General features: G+C 43.3%; 1 protein-coding gene across 2 annotated transcripts in view; it reads right to left on the bottom strand.

The window, feature by feature from the left end:
• SMURF1 (SMAD specific E3 ubiquitin protein ligase 1) overlaps nt 1-22,770 on the bottom strand; it is a 100,580-nt gene extending 77,810 nt beyond the window's left edge. For both annotated transcript variants that reach the window (XM_061207890.1, XM_061207891.1), the window contains exon 1: nt 22,493-22,770. In XM_061207890.1, the coding sequence (XP_061063873.1) occupies nt 22,493-22,547 (55 nt within the window). In that variant the 5' untranslated portion in view covers nt 22,548-22,770. The remainder of the gene's footprint in view (nt 1-22,492) is intronic.
• Nucleotides 22,771-23,270: the final 500 nt, after the last annotated feature.

Genomic DNA, 23,270 nt, shown 5'->3' with positions numbered 1-23,270 from the left:
TATACCAGGATGTCTGTCATGATATAATCTGGCATCGAGGTATTGAAATCAACATACCGTCTGAAAACAAGTTCTCATAACACTGAGTCAGACAGGAAGGAAAAACCATCTACTTACTCACCAGTACTACTTTCCCAACACCTTACTCTTCCCAAATGTGTCAATTTAGACCTTGAACTCTAAGAAGATAAGAGACACAGCAAAAAACAAAAACAAAAAACAAAAAAAAAGAAAGAAAACAAAACTGGTATGATTTGAGATTAACGACAATTAACAGGGAGATAATGCTCTTTTCTATGCATTTTTTTAACCTTGAAGAGTAAGGCTGAGCCATTGAAAAGCTAATCTTCTCCAACGTTCCATTCCCAAAATAAAATTATTATATATAATTTTAAAATTAACATTTAACAGCCTCATCCTACTTCATGCTCCAAAACTGGTTCTATCCTGCAAGCCGTACCTCTAGACAGATTTCAGCAGATAACTGTGTAAGAGACAAACGGAGAGTGAGATTTCCTTCGTTCCTTCAGATTTGCATCCTCCTCTTCTCCCCGCCCCCAATCAGCTGGGAAGCAGTCCCAGATTCTTCTCAAGCTTAGTTTGGAAGTAAAGCTCAGCCTTGATAAACACTCAACCCAGGAAATGCTTTGGATCGTAGACCACTTAGAATACTCAGTCTGTCCTTTCCCAAGAGGTCTCTTTTCAAACTCCATTTGATAGGCGGTTTGGCAGTTTTATATTTTCACTAAAACCTCCTGGAACATTGCTGAGAGATAAAATCATAGCAGGCTGGAAACTATACAAATGGTGGAGGGAAGCACCACACCCAAGGAAAGCTCCTCAAACTTCAGGGGGAAATCACTGTTCAAAAGAGCCCCCAATAGTACGTACTCCCTGCGGGAAGGAGGGAGGGGAGGGGAAGAAGTCCCCACTCTCTGTGCCACTGGGCATGTTTCTTTTACGGTGTCACCTCAGTAGGGGCTTGATACCGTTAGGACACAATGAAAACAACTAGAATGACCCGTTTTTTAGTGTTTTTGAAACGTTAATGTCCTGGTCCCTGCACTACTAAAAAGACTGACTCAGTCACACTGACATTCACCATACATCTTTTTTACAGAATCAGCATTTCACATCATTTCTCGTGTGTCTTTTGGACCACCTCTGGTGTTGTGTTTGGGTGCTGTTCAAAATGTCTCCAAGACCCAACAATTAGCCGTACTGGCAAATTCTCTCCTACACTTGGTTCATGAGTTCATAGACAGATTACGTGAAACCACAGAACGCTCGATCTCAGAGCGACAACCGGCTTCATGACACTGAACAGAATGCCAAGTTCTTTCACAGAGAGAGGGTGGTGGGGAGATCTGGGGGCCAAACCAATTAGAAAAACAGCACCGGCTTAGCCTAAACCAAGAATGTGCAAGCTTCTGGAAGTCACCAGAAATTTATTTATTTTTTCCGTGGAATCGTAATAACAGAGTAACATTTCAGTAATATATATGTGATAAATAATAATAAGGCACAGTTGATGCTGATGTTTAGTAAATAATCAATAGGGGTATAGGCCAAGGAGGAAACGGCTAATAAAAACGAAATCTTAGGTTGGTAAGAGGTGGTGGAAATTGGGGGAGAACAAATATACTCTTTGCTTTTTATATTGTTACTCATCTGTGTCACAATAACGCCAGGGCCATCTCCCCCTCCATATAACAACCCCTGAAGTGATCGCTTTCCGGGAAGGTCAGTGGAAGGTGGGAGTTCCTCACGGAGTGATGTTTAACGAAGGCCTTAATTTGGAGACAAAAAGGAAAAGAACCAGATTCAGAAACAACGTTGACACCAACTGGTAAAGTAAGATGCAAAGTAACAGAGCAATTAGACTTTAGTCCGGTTACTAGATCCTCAGTGAAGCCTTAGGCGAGGTAGCCCCTACCATACACTGGGCACCTGGTTACTTCATTTCCTCCTGGCAACAACCTTAGGAGGTGGGTACTGTCTGCGCTGAAAGATGAAAGGTGTGATTTGCCCAAGGCCACTGGTATGTAGTCGAACTGGCTTGGCTGACTTCTCTGCACTCCACCATCTCCAAAATGGGGACAAGACTCGTACCTCCCTGGTAAGTTTATTGAGAGGAGGAAACAGACCTCATGAAAACTGCTTAGCATAGTGTCCGCCTGGCAAGTAGTAAAAAGCCAGTAATGGACAGATATCTTGATTATTATTCCCTAGGGTCACCCAGCTCCTAAGCAGCGAAGCTGGAACTGAACCCAGGTCAGCTGTGCTCCAAAAGCCATACTCTGCGCACAGGGTTCCCCTTAGTTCCACGGCACGCAGTTTGCATACCTGACCTCATTTCTATAAAAAAGGCCACAGGACAGAAGGGGCACTCCAAAGAATGACAGCCCAACACTGATGCTTTAAAGCCAGCGCTTGGCAGACACTCATTCTAGAATATTTTGGGAGAGATTCCAAACTTTGGCAGTGAAGGTTGCCCAGCCCCAGCCTATGTGATCCAGGGCAGAGCTAAGGGAAGGGAAACAGGACAGGACCTTCCACGGGGTCTGCCCCCTACCAAGGTGCAATTCCCTCCCGTGCGCTTTACGTTCGACCTCCTTTGCCTGCAAAAAGATTTTAAACAGTACCTGACTGTAAATGGAAGGAGGCCCAGTGTCCAAAAAACAAACAATTTTTTTTAAAAACCCACTACACAAACACCTGAATGCCCACAGCATTTTGTCAGGATGCCCAACCTCATTTAGTGTATTTTTGTTTGTCTGTTTTTTTGGCTGCGCTGCGCAGCTTGGGGGAACCAGGGATTGAACCCCAGCCCCGGCAGTGAAAGCGCCCACTGCCGAGTGCTAACCACTGAACCGCCAGGGAATCCAACATCATTTAGAACTTACAACACTCCACTCCCTTCACAGCCCCTTCGTGTCTCCTCTGGCTGGGAAGGTTTTTCTAGGGCTAAGTAGGGAATCTGATGTCAGCTTTGGAACAATGCAGAGACTGCATAAACAGTATGTATTTCCTTCCTCTGGCCTTTAACCCTTTGGGACGTCCACTATGCTACTTGCCAGACAACCTAGCACATAGTAGTTATTCAATAAACATTGGTTAAAAGAAACTCTGAAGGGGCTTCCCTGGTGGCACAGTGGTTAAGAATCTGCCTGCCAATGCAGGGGACACGGGTTCGAGCCCTGGTCCGGGAAGATCCCACATGCCGTGGAGCAACTAAGTTCGTGTGCCACAACTAATAAGCCTGTGCTATAGAGACTGCGAGCCACAACTACTGAAGCCCGTGCGCCTAGAGCCATGCTCCGCAACAAGAGAAGCCACCGCAATGAGAAGTCCTCGCACCGCAATGAAGAGTAGCCCCCACTCGCCGCAACTAGAGAAAGCCCGCACGCAGCAACGAAGACCCAACGCAGCCAAAAATAAAGAAGTAAAATAAATAAATAAATAAAATAAATTTATTTTAAAAAAAAACAACTCTGAAGACCATGTAGTCTAAACCTGGCCCCAACGAAGGATCCCTCATCAAGCACCCTAGAAAGACTATCATCCAGCATTTGCATAAACACTGTAACTCAGCACTAACTACTTTGCGAAGGGGCCTCCAAAGAATGAGGCTCCTCTAATTATTCCCTCATTAGACAGTTCTCACTGTTACCAAGTTCCTTCCCAAGCTGCGGCGGCAGTTGGCATCACAACTAATGTTCTCTAAGCACTTACCCTGCGCACCCTTCCCAGAACTTTCCACAGCAAGAAAGTGGCAAAGCCAGGATTGGAACCCAGACCTCCCTCGCCCAGGCTCTCAGCCACCACGTAGTCCATTCACTGGATCCCGTGCTGCCCTCTGCGCACAAGAGTCCCCGGTACACGGCAGGCCTCAGAAATTAGAATTTATCAACTCACTTCCTGATCAAACCTCTCTGACGTCTGACCACTGCTACCCAGACCCCACCCCCATCCAGGTTACCACTGCAGCCGGAGGAGTCCTCCACGCCCTCCACCTGTCTGGCATCTCTTACTTCAGTCTGACCTTCAAAAAGGCCACACTCTTGTTCCATTTCACCTGTCTCTGCATATGCTATTACCGCATGGTCCCTCTCCCCATCCAGATCTTTCCAGAGCCGCTTCAAATGGGGCCTCCCCAGCAGCTGCACTTCTCTGGCCCACAAGGAGCTTCCTGTTCAATCTGGCACTTTTCTTACTGAGCTTAACTGTTCCTAGAGAACGTCTCACTTCCCTAGGTACCGTTAGGTTCCTGGTAGAGATGACTATATTTCTGCAACGCCTCTCTCATCCTTAAGCATCATGCTTAACAATGAGTAAAGCTAGTGTAGACGGCTTGAGGCTTATCTTCCTTTAGAAGTAATCTGACTAGAAAATCAATATCAAATTCGAATGTGAAAATTATGGACTTCAATGTTAAATAATCAAGCCTCATTAAAATAATAAAATGCACATTTCTTCTTCATATATTTCAATAGGTATATATTCCTCAAAAAAAAATACTACAGAGATAGATAGATATGCTGCATTTTGTAGTAATACACTGGGGTAAAATGTTTTTCTCTGGTATTTGTTTATTTAAAAAGATGATTCTTTAATTAGAAGCCCTTTTATTCTTTAACAAACTATCAGATACTCTGAACTGGGTTCCTTCAAGTGTTATGCATTTCAGAGCTGTTAAGAACCAGGCTACATCCATCAGGAGAGGCTGATATGAGGTAGAAACAGAGGTTTATTCCTTGCTATCACTATTTTATCCAACATAGCCTGGGTCTGGGGCTCAGGCCAGGGCAGAAGAGGACCCTCTGCTCCACGTAAGCATTCAGGGACCCAGGCTGATGGAGGATCCCCCCCCCCCATATGATACACACACGGTTCAGGGTGCTCCATGGTAGAGCTGGAGGTGCTTATGGCTTCGGCCCCCGAGTGAGACAGATCACTGCTTCTCACGGTTCACTAGCCAGAATCAATCATGTGGTGCCACATAACCTCCAGGCAGCTGGGAAAAGTTGAAGGGCACAAGGACAGTCATTGAGCAGTGCTGTTGCTGCCACAGAGGCAGCTCTGGAGCTCCAAAGGTAGAGCAGTCTCTGATGACGTGAAAGAAGGTGTACAACAGTGCATATAGTACGCTGTCACCTGTGTTAACAAGAGAGAGGAAGAGATAGAGAAAAGGGAACAGAAAACCGCTGGAAGAATGCTGCTAGAGAAACTAGTAATACCATGGTAATAATTGCTGCCTCTCTGGAGGCAAGATGGTTGGCAAGGGGCAGGGAGGAGGAAAAGGCATTTTTAATGGGTACCCTCTTATATTACATGCATGGGTCATCTATTTTAAAACTCTGACTAAAATCATTTTTAGGCTGTGATTTATACACTTCAAATTAATGGGTTGTTTGGGGATTTTTTCTTTCTGAATCAAGTCCAATCTATTCTAACATAAGAAACACCAGATCCTTGACTCACACTGCCTGAAATTAAACACCTGGAGTAACACTGACATAATCACATCCTTTAGTAAAGCCTTGCTGAGAGATCTTGCACTGGCTTCTCTCTATTCTAAATATAAACATCACTGCTACGTAGGTGATGAGGAAAGTACTGAAGCCGATCAAATGTCTGCTTTTGGAAATAATTTTCCTGTTATTTCAATTTAGGTACCCTTTATTTTCTAAAGTAAACCTCCTTTTCTAAAATAAAAGTGTTATTTTTGGTACTGTTACGCTGAATTCTATACAAAATACAGCAAACAAAGTCTCCTGGGTTCCCCAAAAGAGAACAACACTGCTGTTTCAGAATGCATTAAAATATGGACTGCACTGAGATACAGTCTTCGCCAAAATCATGATCAACACCCTCAAATAACATTTAAATACTTCATGTGCCAGATGTGCCAGGGGACTGCCTCTGGGGCTGTGACAAGGTAACGCAACAGCACATCTGCTCCACTCACTCAGTTGTCATCAACAAGAGTAGAATCCTGCTGACATTCAGCTGATGAAGTAAGCCATAAATAATGCAATAAGTAAACAGTTAGGTCAAGTCTCCGAAAAGACTTCTATCCTTCATTTCAATTTTAATATCAAAAACAGGCCTTAAAAAAAACAAAACAAACAAAAAAAACAAATAGGCTTATACTACCCCATTCACAACACTCTAAATACCAGAGAATTTCCAAGAGAAATACCACTCTATCGAGTTATGTGATATCCTTACGGGTTTTACTTCTAAATTTATGCTAAGCATATTACACAGCTACTTTTTACTACACCAAGTTGGTACTTAAATAGTCTGTGACTGTCTCTCAAGTTCTACAATATACTGTCCGCATTTATATTTTAGTGGAAAATCAACTACCACACATTTCTTTCAAACAGCAATATTACGCTTTCTAAACTGAATGTGTTTGGGTGTATCAGAGGTGCTTTCCTAAGCTGGCTTTCTGCCTACAACTTGTGCTTTTCTAAAAGGTAATGTGCACTATCATTTAACCTGCCTTGAGCTTCCAAATAGGTTTAGTCAACCAATATTAATGATTCCAAAAATGTATCTCAAATTTCTTTCTAAATCACTGAAGAAAAGCAAATAACCCAAGTTTGCAAAGCCTATCGTGGGTCTTGTAGCATCCGCTATTCAACCTACGTAATGAATTAGTAATTATGAAATTGCCAATATTGCAACATGTGAGGCCAAATACAATATATGTTTAGGACAAAAACAAAAAGGAAACTTTAGATCCCACTGTGTTATGTTTAAACTGAAGACGGATGGCATTAATTTGTGGGTATACAAACAATTTCCAGGACTTTCAAGTCAGAGGCAGCCGTAATACCATATATCATTGATTCTAAGACACATTTCTTCATATTTTAACATCTCTGAAATCTTCAAATGAATCACATTGTAGTGTAAATACTGGTGTTTCTTTTTTAGTGGTATATAAAACAATGGTGTGACTTTCAATCAAAGTCATCTTAGAGTCACCGAAATACGACAATGTTAATATTAGCTAACATGTATTGAACACTGACTGTGTACCAGACACTGCATTATTGGATTGCAGTGTCTTAGTGGATTATTTTAATTAATACTTTAATAATTAGTGGATTATTTTATTTAATACTATGAGGTCACTTGTCTAAAGGCACAGGTTGGCCCCAGTCCAGCTCTTAACCACCCGGCCTCACTGACTCCACAGAGGGAAGAGCTTGAGGGTCTGAGAGAGCCAACCATTCCTTGGAGCATAGGTTCGAAGCCCAGCCAAGCATCTTCTAAGCACTTTTTTTTTTTTTAAAGGAATATAGGAGTAAAAATACAGAGCTCCAGATATCAAGAACAGATATTAATTATTAATCAAAGCCTTTACTATAAGGAAGGGTTGGTAATCACCTTTCTGAGAAAAATTATATTCTTGCATAAAAACCAATTTTTTCTCTTTTTATACATCCTGAATTCAATTTATAATTAACATGTATTTTTCTTCCTTAAAAATATTCTATTATCTCTAGAGAAATGATATAAGAATGTATTCCTATGCTCTGTACCTAAATTTTATTTAAATCAGTATTGAAATAGTCCCAAATAAAACAACACTATACAACAAACCAGAAACATTCTACAGTACAAATCGACAATGAAATTTGTTGGGGTAAGTTCACATATAAAGCTACCATTCCTAACACCTGGCAAAAATGTTTGGCACTTCTACAAAAATACATGTTTTAATTCACACTCCTACAAAGAGGGCATTCTTTTTTTTCAGAAGTTCATTAAATGGCATTGTCTACTTATTTGTTGGTTGCCTTCCTAGCATTTCTTTTCCTGTTCCCTCAAATGTCCTAGTCCTATATGTTGGGTGAGACTAACACCATTACTGGATTCCAAGATGGACCCTAATTCCCATCATCCTAGCCAGTGGTTGGCTCAGAGATGGACACGTGACCCAAATTAGGCCAATCAGACAAGAAGATTCAACTCCAGAACTTCTACTCTAGGCATGAGCTACTGGGGAAATGTTCTCTTAACATCTCTGCTAGTTAAAGCCAGAAGCAAATAGCCATGGGAGCTGCTGGTAGCCACGTCCTACCTTTGGAACACAAGGGGAAGGGACAGCCAAGAATGGTCTGAGGTCACAGCACTGAGAAATGGGAAAACCAGGTCCTTGCCATGCCACTGGAACTACTTTTGCACTTTGCTGTTAATTTACTGAAGGAAATTCTTTCTATTGAGGCAATTTAAGCTAGGTTTTCTGCTACTTACATCTGAAAGCATTCTGTTTTTTAAAACTAATAAAAAATCAGTATAAGGAAGTGTGGTATTGTAAATACAAGACAGAAGTAAAAATGTGAAATTGGCTGAAGAAAGGAGACAGGGTAAAATTCAATGAACACCCCATGAACCCAGCCTGAGCATTTAACTATCTTTGAGAAAAGAAACAATCAGGCTGTGGCCTGTGGCCTGTTGTGCCCACCAAGACTACAAAGAGCATTAAGGCACTCAATAGGAAAGATGCAAGATACGGAAAGGTTCCGACTACTCACAGCATTTAGTAAGGATCTTTGAGGAGACAAAACGAAAAGGGAGGAAAATATGCCTTTGCTAAAAGAGGGCCTTTTTGCTTCAAATCGCAATCCAAGGGGACCGAGAGATTTGAAGAGAGAAAACAGGATAAAGAGAGGGAGGGAAGTGGTAGCCTTGGCAAGAGATAAGACTGTGGGGTAGGGTGGGCAAAAGAATCCTGACCCCCAGGCATCCCCCAAACACCCTTGTGAGGTATTCTCAGCCTGAAAATGGGAAACATCATTCGAGATGTTACTGCAAAACATCCCATGGGCAAGGGACAAATTCATGATGTCCCTCCATCCAACCACTTATTTCCAACAGCCCTGAGGGAAAAGCAAAGGAGAAAACGAGGAGACCAAACGTTATGAAGATGAGCCAAATTCTAGACTTGGGAACATTTCAGGCTTTGGTTCAAACCCCTGGAATTGCCCAAAGTCCAGGAGCAGACTAGGTTTTGGGGTGTCATATGGTCACAGACCTCCCAAGCTGAGCTGACAGCAGGCTGTGATTGCCCAGTTCCCAGCCCCTATCTCACTCTGTGGCCAAAAAGAAGCAGCCCACAAACACTGCCCCCAAGGGGGGTGTCCTCCAGTGTCCGACTCAGATGTGGCCATGGAACCCAATCTACAAGAAGGTCATTAATTCTTTCAACCAGCGAGTGTTTGTGAACACCGCTGTGTACCAAGCAACGTTCAGTGGGAACACAGACGTAAACAAGACGTCTGTAAGCAAGGCCGCAGGCTTCATGGAACTTACATACTAGGAGCAGAGAGAAAATCCGGTCGACTGGACAGCTAGCTGTTATACCAACACCCAACAAAAATATCATGAAGTGATGATTGCTGGTTAGGAAGTAAGGCTGCTGTGACAGTGAGGGAGCTACTTCAGTGGGGTGGTCAGGAAAGGTCTTCCTGAGGAGGTGACACTTGGACTGGGAATTGAATGACAAGAAGGACCAGCCATGGAAAAAAAAAAAAATCAAGGGAAGAGCATTCGAGCATTTCATCAAAAAAGAAGACAACAACGAGACGCAGAAGAAGAGGAAGAAAAGAGAAAAATAAAGGAATAACTCAGGCAAAATCCCTAAAGCAGGAACAAGCTTGCCATGTGTTACAGCTGGGTGTCTGCAGCCTAGAGAACAAAGGGAGAAAATGACACAGACAAGGCCAGAGAGGCAGCCGGGGCAGGATCACACAGGGAGTTTGATTTTATTCTGAGTAGGAAGCCACTGGAGGACTTTAAAGAAGGAAATGACATGATCTAATTTCTGCTTTGAAAAGAGTTTGAGATGGCGAACAGAGTAGTGATTGCCAGGGGTCCCAGGGATGGGGGAGTGGTGGATGTGTCTTTAAAGGGAGAGCACCAAGGACAACACAGCACAGTTCTGCATCTCGATTGTGGTGGTGGTTATACAAATCTGCACATACAATTGGTGAAATCTGACCTGTGGATTGTACCAATGTTGACCGTCAGTTTGTTTTGATATCATACCATAGGTATGCATGATGTTAAAAATGGGGGAGGCATAGTGAAGGGTACACAGACCTCCCTGTACATTTCTTTGCAACTTCCTGTGAATCTACAGTTACTTCAATTAAAAGTTTAAAATATTTTGCAAATTTGAAAGTTGCTAAGAGAGGAGATCTTAAAAGTTCTCATCAAAAAAATTTTTTTGTAACTGTGTAAGGTGATGGATGTTAACTAGACTTACTGTGGTGATCATTTCACAGTGTCTACAAATATCAAATCATTATATTGTACCCCTGAAATTGATACAGTGTTATATGGCAATTATACCTCAATTTAGGTAAGTAAATAAATAAGAAAGCTAAAAGCATGACCAAATCACATTTAAACAAATCCTAAGATAATACTCATAATATTTGACTCACAAAATGCAAGTCACTTTATTTGGGGCTTTAGGGAGAACAAATGTGTTTATGATAATAAAAGATTAAATAGATAGAACTCACGTGGCAATTGTGTGAAGAGTGTGCATCTATTTCTTTTTGGACCAAAAATATTGAATTTAGGTTTGTAATATATTAGTCTATACGATACTCTGTTAATATTATTTTAATACAGTACTAGTTATTTGCAAAGAAAACAAGTCTGAACCTACACAGGAGATCTCAGGAAGGAAACCTGGTATGTAGACAAAATATTACTTATGTAATAAACTAGAAATTATTCATAGAAACAAGTTTTTAAGGTTTCTGACTAAAAAATTTTTTACCTTTTTCACATTACATCCAAATACAGACCTAGATTTTTTAATATAAACATATATTTGCTAGTGGCTGAGGGTGGCCCTAGCAATCTGAAATTTAACAACTCACAGGTGATTCTGACACACACTAGGGTAGGTCATTCATTCTCAACAGGATAATATTGCCTAGAAGGGTGTGAAAATTGTTTCTTGGGAGAGGAAAAAACCTTAGCTTATGATGCTTACACCAAAGCTCTACCGTACCTAAAAAAAAAAGAAAGAAAAAAGAAAAAAAAAAGTTAAAGAGAAAAGATGTCTTAGGCTTCCATTTAAGATATGGATTGGAGAAAAGTGAAAGCAGAAGCAGAATCGCAATGTGATATTATGCTGCACTCACCAAAAGGGTTCAAAGAAAAAAGAAAACACCAAGGTTGGCAACAATATGGAGCAACTGGAACTCTCACACACTGCCCGTGGGAATGTAAATTGGTACAACCACTTTGGAAAACCGTTTGGCAGTTTTGTTAAAGTTGAACACATGCCTACTCCACATGACCCAGCAAATCCGTTCCTAAGTATACACCTAACAGAAATGCATATATATTCTCACCAGAAGACACACACTCAGATGTTTATAGCAGCACTATTCATAACAGCCAAAACTAGAAATTACCCAATTGCCCGTCAACTGGTAAAGGGATCAATTATATTTAGTTTGACATAATGTAATACTCTACCGCCAAAAGGATGAATAATGTACAACCACACAACAATATGGGTGAATTTCACAAATGTAATGTTGAAGAGGTCAGTCACAAAAGAATGCCTACTGTATGGTGCCATTAACATGAAGTTCAAAAGCAGGCTGTTACAACACGACAGTGATTATCTTTGGGGGTGGGGGGTAGAAACTGGGAAGGGAGCTGGTGGGTATTCCAGATACTGGGAATATTCTACTTCTTGATCTAGATCAGAGTTTCTCCAGCACTACTGACATTTTGGACTGGATAATTCTTTGCTGTGGGGGTCTGTTTGGTGCATTGCAGGATGTTTGGCAGCATTCCTGGCCTTTATCCACTACGTGCTAGTAACACCCACAAAGTAGTAATGACCAAAAATGTCTCTAGACATTGCCAAAAGTCCCTTGGTGGGCCAAATTACTCCCCAGTTGAGAACCGCTGATCTAAGATATAGTTACACAAGCGTGTTCAGCTTATAAAATATCAACAAACCGTACACTGCCTTTTTCTGTATGTATATGATATTTCAATACACAGAAGCAGGGAGACCATTTGGAAGACTATTGCAAGCATCCAACGAGAGGTGACGATGCCTGGGACAAGGGCGGTAAAAGTGAAGATGGAGAGAAGTAGAAAGATGCAGGAGATGGTACATGAGGCAGAGCTGACAACTTCTAGAGGATGAGAGAGAAGAAAACCAAGGAGGACACCAAAGTTTTTGGTCTGAACAGCCGAATGGTTCAAGACATCACAACGATGGGCCAGACTAGGGTCAGAGCATCTGGGGAATGACTGCGGGGGGTGATCAAATTGTGAGTTATCCAGAGGCAGCCAACGTGCTTTTCTTGTACAGGAGAACGTAACGTGTGCTCTGGACCACAGAGACTGTATGTTTCCCATTCTTCACTCTTTCAAATCGTAGTCTTCAATCGGGTTTCCTGATCCCGCTCCACCGTTGTACACAATTCAACTTGTCACTGGCCATCCCTCAATCATCAGACCAAGAGAAGCTCCATGTAACCCTGACAGAGACAACTGGACATCCTCACCAAGGCTCCTGGAGCTGAAGCCGGAGGCAGTGAACATAGAAGCAGGAGTGAAGGAGCCACACTGGCCTGGAGCAAGGGCGATGTCAGCCAGTCTCTTTCCATCTCCACTTGAGGATTTCCCCAAGCAAGGACTTTTATCATAAATTAGTTAACGTTGTTGAAATAGAGAAATAACTAATACTGCAGCCGGATGGTTTTGGTTACAAGTAACACTGGAATAAAAAAGGGCAAGCAGCAGCTGTCCAAGCAAGAGTTGATGATGGTGGCAGCTGGAACTAGGATGAGGGCAATGGACATGAAGGGGAGACACATTCCAGAGGAGACACATTCCAGATAAACTGTGGTGACAGAAATGAGAGGACCTGAGGATAAATTAGATATGAAGAATGACAATGAGGGTCGTTTTTTGGTTTGGGCAACTGGGTAGATTTAATGAAGTGGGGATGACCGTTAGAGAGAAAGGTTTCTGGGGAGAGGGGATCAAGAAGACTGTTTTGGACACGTTAAGCTTAGTCTACTAGGCGTGTTTGGGGGAGAAGAAGAATGTCATGTTTCCAACCTCAAATAATTGTGGAGAAAAAAATGCTACCTTACCGCACCCCCAAACAAAACTTGTCTAATTTTGTGAGTGTGGATTATCCTCAGGAAAGACTAAGAAGAGTTAAATCAACATCCCATGAGTAGGGACTTCCCTGGTGGCGCAGTGGTTGAGAATCCGCCTGCCGGTGCAGGGGACATGGGTTCGAGCCCTGGTCCGGGAGGATCCCACATGCCACGGAGCAGCTAGGCCCGTGCGCCACAACTACTGAGCCCACGTGCTACAACTACTGAAGCCCGCGCACCTAGAGCCCGTGCTCCGCAACAAGAGAAGCCACCGCAATGAGAAGCCCGCGCACCGCAACAAAGAGTAGCCCCCGCTCACCGCAACTAGAGAAAGCCCGTGCGCAGCAACGAAGACCCAATGCAGCCAAAAATAAATAAATAAAATAAATAAATTAAAAAAAAAAAAAAAAAAAAAAAAAAAAAAAAACATCCCATGAGTACATGCAGGCCTTCTGCACATGAGTATTGATTACTGTAAAGCATACGAATTTATTATAGTTGGATTAAGCGTGCTTCTGAGAATTTTTGTATCGGCCCGTGAAATGATTATCCCTTTAGGACGAGAGAAACTACCCTTTCTCTCCTGTAAAATGTGTTTTTAAAGGCTAAAACAAATTGCATGCTATCTTTTTAACCTAGAAACAAAAACACATTTAAGAAACAACAAACCAAAAAAAAAAAACAAAACCTTTTTGAGGCTGGCTTGTATCTTGCCTCAGGTGAGGAAATGTTTATGAGAACTCTCTGGAAACTATGAAACACCGTACAATATAAGGCATTACTACTACTCATACGTACGAACACCCATCAAGCAATCATCAGACCTATGATTTGTAGGTAATATATGTAGAAATACAATACAGTAAAACTAAGATTTTGATCCCAAAGATCTAAGAGAATAAAAAGGCAACAAATTACATGTGGCTATAACTTTGTCTACTTCTACAGAGTCAGATATCAATATTTCTTTTTTAGGCACCACTAAAATTAACAAACAGGCCTTTTTAAAAGTTCAAAATAAACCTATTGATTATAAATACTTGGGAAGTATACCAAATTATTATTGCTGGCTTATGCAAGTTAACATTTTTATCCCACTTTAGGGAGGAGGTTATTTTACAAAAACAGGTCGGAGATAACCCCAAGTGACATTCCAAATAAATGATATAAACCAGCACTATTATTCAGAATCAAGACCCCAGTCTTTCAAGAGGCTCTCTATAAAAAGTAGGTCTAAGTAGGATTAGATTCCTGAATCTGGAAAGGATCATTCAGGCTGGAATAAGTTTTTAATATGCTAGAACAAGGGCATTTGTTTTGGGGGAGTATTCTCAGTATCAGAATGAACATATTCTCTGGGAAAATGTCTGTTCAGACCTGCAATGTATGCAATGTATTTTACTCTCTAGTGAGGAAATACATATAAACATGGATATATACCCTTAGATGCTATTTTAGCCCTTTAAAATACAGTTGGCACAACTTGCATTTTCAGAACACCTATATTTGAAAACAATTACAATTAGCAATTAATATACTAGTTGCTCTAAGAAACTCTTTTCTTCTTAAGAGTTGTAGATTCTTTTTTTGTTTGTTTTTAACATTTTCAATTGTTGAAAAGCAATACATGCTCAAGGGGTGGGGGGGAGAAAGGGGGCAGGAGGGGAGATGAAATAGTAAAAGGAATACAATAAAACCAAGTCTCTCTCTCTCATCTGGACCCTCAACCCCAGTTTTCCTCCCCAGAGGAAATCACAATCAATATTTCGACAGAATCCTTCCAGTAATATCTATGCAGATAGATCTATAAATTTCCCTTTTATCTTTATTTTGTTTTATTACTCAAATAGTATGTACAATTTCCACTCTTCTGAATCATGCTTTTCCCCCACTCAATAACATACCTTGGAGAATATTCCATATCAGAATACAAAGCACTATCTTATTCTTTTAAACAGCTACGCCTCCCTGGGGATATACCATAATTGATTTAACTAGTTCTCTATTAATGCATATTTGTTTTCAGTCTTTTACAATTTAAAACAGTGCTACAATGACTTTGCACATAAGCCTTTACATAAATGTGTGAATATATCTGTAAGAAAAATTCCTAAGGGCAGAATTGTCAGATCAAAGGATGTATACATTTATTATCTGATACCAGACTGCCCTTCTTACTATATTGTGCCAATTTATATTCTCAACCAACAGTGTAAAAGTTTCTGCTTTTCCACACCTTTGTCATCATGACATATTTTCAAACTCTAGTCTCTGCCAATCTGCTCGATGACAAACTGTTTCACCCTTAGTTTTTTGTTTTTTGTTTTTTGTTTGTTTGGGGGTTTTTTTGGCTGTGTTGGGTCTTCGCTGCTGCACGCGGGCTTTTCTCTTGTTGCGGTGCAGGGGCTTCTCATTGCGGTAGCTTCTCTTGTTGCGGAGCACGGGCTCTAGGTGCGCGGGCTTCGGTAGTTGTGGTGCACAGGCTCAGTAGTTGTGGCTCGCGGGCTCTAGAGCGCAGGCTCAGTAGTTGTGGTGCACGGGCTTAGTTGCTCCGCGGCATGTGGGATCTTCCCGGACCAGGGCTCAAACCCGTGTTCCCTGCATTGGCAGGCGGATTCTTAACCACTGCGCCACCAGGGAAGTCCCTCACCCTTAGTTTTAATTGGTATTTTGTTTGGAGTGAATAGGGCTGAGTGTCTTTTCACATGCTTGAAATCCATTTTCATTCTTTTCTGTGAATTGTCCACATCCTTTGCCAAATAGGTTATTGGCCTTTTTCTAATTGATTGTGAAAGCTCTTTACATATTAAACAAGCTTGACTTTCATAATATATAGATTACAAATTGTTTTTCCTAGTTTGTCTTTGGCTATCGATTTTTATTCATTTTATTTTTCCATGGAGAAATTTTCTATCCAACTTCTAAAGTTTTTTTATGGTTTATAACTGTTTTTCAGCTGCTGCTTTTGGATTTTAAAAGATATAAAATCATACTGCCTGCAAATAATAGGAATTTTGCTTTCTGATGTCTTTCTCTAGTTCATAACAATTGTAACAGTGTATATCCCTGTGTTGCTCCTGATTTTAATGGGAATGCTTCCAAGGTTTCACAATTAAAAATGATGCTGGCTTCGGCTCGTGACACTACTTCTCTAAGGAACTTTCTGAATGCATAGAGAATTTAACAGTTCATTCTTGAGTATTATTTTTCCATGTTTATCAATAGAGTCCATTGATTTTCTTCAGTGTCAAATACATCACTAGCTTTAGCACCTACGTGATTATTTAGGAGTAAGAAATAACAGGAATCTATGACTTTGGATTTACACTGTCTACTCTAGAAATAATTCAAAACTACTCATCAAAATATTTAATCCGTATCAAGTCCTCGCCTGATATAAAAAGGCAGGTACCTCCCATTACAGATAGGAAGACTGAGTCACAAATAGATTATAACTCCACCCACCCCCTTTCTTCACTGTGGCGCTTTTGGGAGTTAGAAATAAAATCAGACCTTCTGAGTCCCAATCCGGTGGTTAAGCCACAAGAAAGCACCAAGGCCTTTAGAGAATTGAGCAGATGCCCAATGTACAAAGAAGAAAGCAGGCTGCCTTCTACAACCCCCTCACCCCCGCTACAGCTTCACAACATTCTCTTCCAGACTCCCTGTAAGCAACCTCCAAGTTGGACTCAGGAGCCTAAAACATCTGAAATGCATCACCCAGCAGCCAGCATAATAGGTCCGTTCTCCGTGATACATGATGCTGCCGACATTCCTCAGCCAATTAGAATTCCTTTCAGCTGCAATGGAGGTGAACACAGCTGGAATTACAGAGTGGGGCCATCACCAGACGCACTGATTGTACATTATTTAAGCCTTGTTTTAAGACAATAAGAGGATTTTTTTCCCTTTAATCTAGAAATATGGAAACAACATTTCACTTAGTTTAAGTATCTAAATGGATTCGATTTCATCTGTAGATACAACAGGAATTCTAACATTTTAAAAAGAAGATATGTCTGATTCACAGGGTTATGAGCTTTGGGTTTTTTTCGAGAGAGCTCGACAGCTCTCAACTAGAATGGCCTTAGGGACTTTGGGCAGCTAGATGCGGCGGACAACTAGCCAATTTAAGTGAGGGGCTTTCTCTCAATAAAATTCACTTACAAAACAACAAGCAAACTAGTCATTTGAGTTGTTCAGTGACAAAAAAACAAAAAACATAACAAACCCACGTATTTTTTACTAACTCTTCGTTTAAAAACATTTAGCCACTGAAATGGTTTTGAAATAACAAAAAATTGATTTAAGTGAGAATCCTAAAAGTTAGGGTTTCTCACCCAGAAAATCAGAGCATGGCACAGACACCAAATTATTTCATCCATTTCAGAAGGTTTTTTGAACTTCCTTTTTGCTCTGAGTACTCAATAAAATGCACGATTCAGCTATTTTAACTTTTAACCAGTGCCCACAAACATGTCACCGAGCAGCCAGGCTAGTGAACTGGATCAGTGAGCTGATGTTGAAATATTATGGGTCAGTCTTTCTTTTTTTTAATTCAGGAGGAAATACTTCTTCACAAGTGACTCAGGCCCCAGGACCCTCCCCGTCACCCAATGTTCCACATTAGAACCGGCCAATGTGACCAAACAGAAAAGGAAAGTCTGCAGAAGAGAAGAAAAAACCTGAAGTTCAGACACAACTTTCATGTTTGCAAAAATAGGAGTTTTTGAACTGACAAAGAAATAGGATTGAAATTAAAAAATGCTAGTTTGATAAATCACAACTACTATAAAAATACAGAGAGATAGAGCATACGAAATAGTTCATTTCTCAAGCCAGTTAGGTGGGTCAAGGAGATTCTTTTTTAATGGATTTGAGGGGGTGGGGGGAAGGTTTTTCTTAAGACAGCACAGATGTGACCAAATCACAAAATCAACACGAGAGGGACTTCCCTGGTGGTCCAGTGGTTAAGACTCTGTGCTCGGTTCCGCGTGTGCTGCCACTAAGACCCCAAGCAGCCAAACAAATAAATATGTTCCCCAAAAAATCAATACCAGAACGTGTACTTGGCAGAGGGTTATTGCTTTTAAAGTATAACTGCAGTATAAGTTTTGCAGTAGCATTTGATCTAGCCCATCCCACATCCTTAGATGATTCGGCTCAAAGAAGTACCTTGACTGCACCTTCATGAACTTGAGGCAGACTAAGGAAAATGTTAGGCAAACTCAGGTGGAGGGTGAATGTTGGGTAAATAGTGATGACTTATTTCCTCTTATCACAGTTTCAGTTGTTAAAACAAGAGTTCTGCCCGCCTTACATAAGTCAGGTACAAATTGACACAGGCAACGTCTGCACAGATTTCTTCATCCTTCTTAAGAAAAACCTATTTCAAATCAATTAGGTCACCTGTGATTGATCAATTAATGTTATAAACAGCTATGACTACAAACTACTTCTCTCCAAGCTGCATCATCTGGATGCCAAAAAAAAGTCAGCCTTACATTGCATGTGCTATAACTCTAAAAATAGTTTCCATTTCCATAGGCTATCAAGAAGGTTTCCCCTTCTCTACTTGGAATTAGAATTTTTCTCCCTTCCCGATATACAGTCACACTCCAAAAAATATAAAAACACAAGGAGATCTGAGAGTATTTCAAGGCATAAAAGCACCAAAGAAAAAGTTTAGGCATTTGGTATTTCAACTAACTGGTTAACATTGGAATAAAATTTAATTTGTTTGAAGAGCACTGTGGAACCCTGAGCTCAAAATTCCATTCTTTTACCAAAGTGGCCTAAATAACGTATCTGGGATTCATTTGTGTACCATGTAAGAACAAAGTTTTTGCAAATCCTGCTTGAATTTAAAATAAAAATGTTTCCAAAGTGTTTGATTTGCCAGGGGACTCTACAATGTCTGCAAGATAATGCTCTTCAACGAAGATCACTTGATTTTGTACATATTATGCTCCAAACCTACTGAAACCATTTAAAAATGATTTTCCTGTTAAAATACCACAAAGACATTCATTAAAATCATAGTCATTTCAATATAAAGACTCACACATTCTTCTACTAGTTTAGGCCAGCTTTCCAAAGCAGTGCAACATACGACCCAATAGTTTTCAAAAACAAAAAGGGTTCCAGAGGAAGGGGAAAAAAAAGAAATCATAAATGTAACCAATACACAAAAGTAATGCTTGACATAAATCAAACAGGAGGGCTGTGTTTTAACACAAATTCTGAATATCAGGACTAAGACTTAACAAAAGCAAGCATAAGCAAACGGTAATTTGGAATAAATAGGCAGACAAATTGACATATCCTCGAGAAGGAAAGAACGTTATAATGGAGTTGAAATTTCATTTTATATATTAGGAAACTGAGAACCCAGAAAGGTTAATTTGTTCTATATCATGCAGTTAATGGCTGATCTTACCAGAATCAAGTCTCCTAATTCTAAACCCACCAACCACCTAATACAACTGTGGACACCAAAGTTCTAAATACTCTTTTATAATCCAATGTCTTCATACTTTCCATTGAACTGTGCCCTGTGTGGTATTCGCTGACTGGTTAGAACAGCCCTCGCTTTAAAAAATCATTTTTTCAAATATCACACAGGGAAATAAACTCTGAAACCTGTAACAAAAGTACACACCTCTTGAAAGATGGCTTCCCAAGATGCAGAAGTGCAGAGATTTCAAACTCCCCCCGACAAGCTCAAAGATGAAGCCAAAACCTGTTCTACCGCCAACAAAATATCTAGTTCTGACGTTTCCACGTAAATTAATGTCCATCAGACAACTGGCATCAAGTGTGTCTGCAATCAACGTTAAATTCTCAACCTCGCTGCAGGGAGGACCACACTCACAAAACCCCTCAGATCATGAATTACATCAGCTGGGGGAAAGGGAAAAGGCGTTCTGGAAAGAACACTCATCACCTGATCCTGCGATAGCAAACACCATCCAAAAACTCTTTAAAGCATTTCTGCATCTATGACATCTAAATTTCTGAGTCCAAAAATAATTTGGGAGGAAGGACAAAACCTCCACTCCAGGAGGAAAAGGCTCACATCCAGACCTGCCAACTAGGCTTGATTAATATATAAATACACCTGACACAAACGTTGTAATTAAAACCTAGCCCTTCTAAAACATTAATCACATTTCTACCCCAACTCACAAAATCAGTTACTTCTGCTTTTAACAAGAAAACTGAAACCAATCTGATGTCAATTATAGATTACACTGTAAATGAGAACCAAATGAAAGTTGTAATTAAAGTTTTACAAGCATTACAAAGTCAAAAACGTGGCTTTTATGTAACCATAAAAATAAGAATGTATATACTGTATCTACATAGGGAGTGAGAGTTTCCTACCAGCCCTGGAATAAAGAATTAGGTTTCTCCAGAAACAAAGATCCCTGGGATATACTTGTTACTTACAAAACCAGGGTCTGGGTTTGGGTGCAAATCATTATCTGATCTGATTGTATTATCTGGTCATAACCTGATCTGACATCTTTATACAAAAAAAACTATCTCCCTTTCCTTGAAACAAAAAATGGATCATGCAACAACTAAGAACTCTCAGAGGAAATTTTCGTTTGAAAAAAAAAATCACCCATTGTTGTTTTCAGGGATTTCACCAATAACTGAGGGCCATGCATTTGCCATAAAGTGTTCAAAATGATCATTCTCTTTTTCAAAGAATCTGTCCAGACTGACTTTGAAGTCATCATCAGACCAGTCACTGAACAGAAAAATCCAGGGGAAAATCCCCAACAGGGATTAGCCTGAACTTTTTATTTCCTTTCCAGAGCGGGAAATATTCACGTTTGGAAAGTCCCCCAGCAGAACCGTATTTGTAACACTACAATTTGGCCTCAGGTGTGAATTTAAACCGGAAGACGGGGCAGCAGACCCGCAGGAGTGGGGAGAGCGAGAAAGAGTAGATGAGGGTGCAGACTGGTCCAGGATCTCTGGAGCCCGCTAGCGAGGGGCAAGCCGACAGACACCGCTGGCAGCTACACACACCCGAACCACCACGTCGCAGGCCCAGAGCAGAGCTTCGCGCTCACCCTTGAAGGTTGCACTATGAGCCACCTAGGAGACACGGGCATTTCATTGAAGACTCAATGAGAGTGAATCAAGGAGTCTGCGTTAGTGCAGCTGCCAAAGCCTCCAGAGTGTGCGTGGGGTGCGGGCGGGGAGGAGGTTTTTCAAGGATGCTGGGAGAGGGGTGACGGTAAAGGAAAGAACTGAAGAAGCACAGTCAAGAGTAGGTAGTGGCCTGGCCTGAGAGAGAAAGGAAGTGGACTAGACTGAAGAGGTCTGGACCAGAGGGGAAGTGAGAACAGGACCGGGAGAAGCTACGAGATAGGATTCAGGAATTCGAGGCTGAAGGAAAGGGTGGAGGCCGCCAGACAGAAGCAAGGGGGCGGGGCTGGGAGATAAGCGGGGGCGGGACTAGGTAGAAAATGAGGGGCGGAGTTTAGGGGAAAGTGAGGGGGCGGGGCTGAAGAGAAGAAAGGGGCGGGGCCCAGAGGGGAGAAGCTAGGGGGCAAGTGGGGGGTGGGGAAAGCAAGAGAACGGATGAGGGAGGGGGTGAGAAGTCAGTGGGTGCGTGGGGGGCAGACCTGGAGGGAGAAGCGAGAGGCAAGGCCAGGAGGGGAGAAGCGAGGGGGCAGGTGGGGGGAGAGATAGGGAAGAGCCAGAGAATGGGAAGGTGGCGAGAAGCGAGGGGCGGGACCGAGAGGGAAAAGAGAGGGGGCAGGTGAGGGGAGAGGGAAGAAATCCAGGGGGAGGAAGGGGTTGAGAAGCGGGGGGCGGGGCCAGGAGAGGAGAAGCGAGGGGCTAGAGGGAGAAGGAAGGGAGCGAGGAGGATGGAAGGGAGCGAGACGAAGGGGGTCCAGGAGGGGAGTGAGGGGGCGGGGCCAGAAGGGGGGAAGCGAGAGGCCTGGGTGGGGGGGACAGGGAGGGGAGCGAGAAGGATGGAGAGGGTGAAACGGAGGGGGACCAGGAGGGGAGAAGCAAGGGGACAGGTTGGGGGGAAAGGAGGGAAGCGAGAGGGCGGATGGGGGTGAGAAGCGAGGGGGCGGGGCCGGGGAGAAGCGAGGGGGCGGGGCCGGGAGGGAGCAGCGAGGGGCACTCGCCGAGGGGGGCGACCAGGTCCTGGGACAACGGCCGGCGTGGGGGAGGGCCACTTCCCCAGGGCGCCCTGCGGGAAATTCCGGGGCTGCTGAGGGGCCGTGCGGGGTGCGAGTGGGCGCCGGGTGTCGGCGGGGGCCTCCCGCCGGCCGTACCTGTCAGACGGATCTTGATGCTGGAGCCGTTCCTGCGCGTCCCGGGGTTCGACATCTCCCGCCAACGATCGGGCAGCCGCGGATCCAGCGCTGCCGCCCCCCGGCCCGGCCCGGCCCGGCCCCGCCGCCGCCGCCTCAAGGTTACGGCTCCGGGCTGGGCGCCGGGGTCCGAGCCGGGACACAAACTCCGCGGCCCAGGCGTCCGGGCGGCTGGCGGATGGTCGAGCCGGGGGATCGGCGCTCGACCCGGCGCCCCCGACCCTCGCTCGCTCCCAGTCGAGCCCAGTCCGGAGCCGCCGCCGCCGCCGCCGCCGCCGCCGCCGCCGCCGCCGCCACCACCTCAGAGCCGGACGCCCGCCGCCCTCGCCGCTTCCGCCGCCGCCACCGCCTCCCAGAGCCGCGCGCGCTCCCGCCGTCGTGCCGGCCCGGCCCTGCGCGCGCCCGGGTCGTGCAGCCCCACGCCTGCCTGCGTGCGCGCGCCCGCGGGGATGGCTGGGCGGGGCGCGCCGCGCGGCTGCGTCGCCCGCTCAGCCCAGGGCGCGAGGGGTCCGGAGCCGGTGGCCGGGTTCCCTGCACCCGTCGGACCGGGAGGCGGCAGGAGGAGATCGGGGGCTGGGGCCGAGCGCTTCGGAGGCCTGCGGAACCCGGCGCGCTGTGCAGAGCCGCGGGGCCGGGAGCGAGCGCCGGGCACACACCTAGGCGGGCGGGACGGCTGGGCCAGCGCGTGGTCGCCTTCGGTCTTCGCCACATTCTCGAAGGGAACCGGTTTGCCGATGCG

The sequence above is a fragment of the Eubalaena glacialis genome, chromosome 13 (genome assembly GCF_028564815.1).
Source record: "Eubalaena glacialis isolate mEubGla1 chromosome 13, mEubGla1.1.hap2.+ XY, whole genome shotgun sequence".
Taxonomy (NCBI): domain Eukaryota; kingdom Metazoa; phylum Chordata; class Mammalia; order Artiodactyla; family Balaenidae; genus Eubalaena; species Eubalaena glacialis.
Note: the sequence above shows the minus strand (reverse complement) of the source record. Positions and strands in the feature narration are given on the sequence as shown.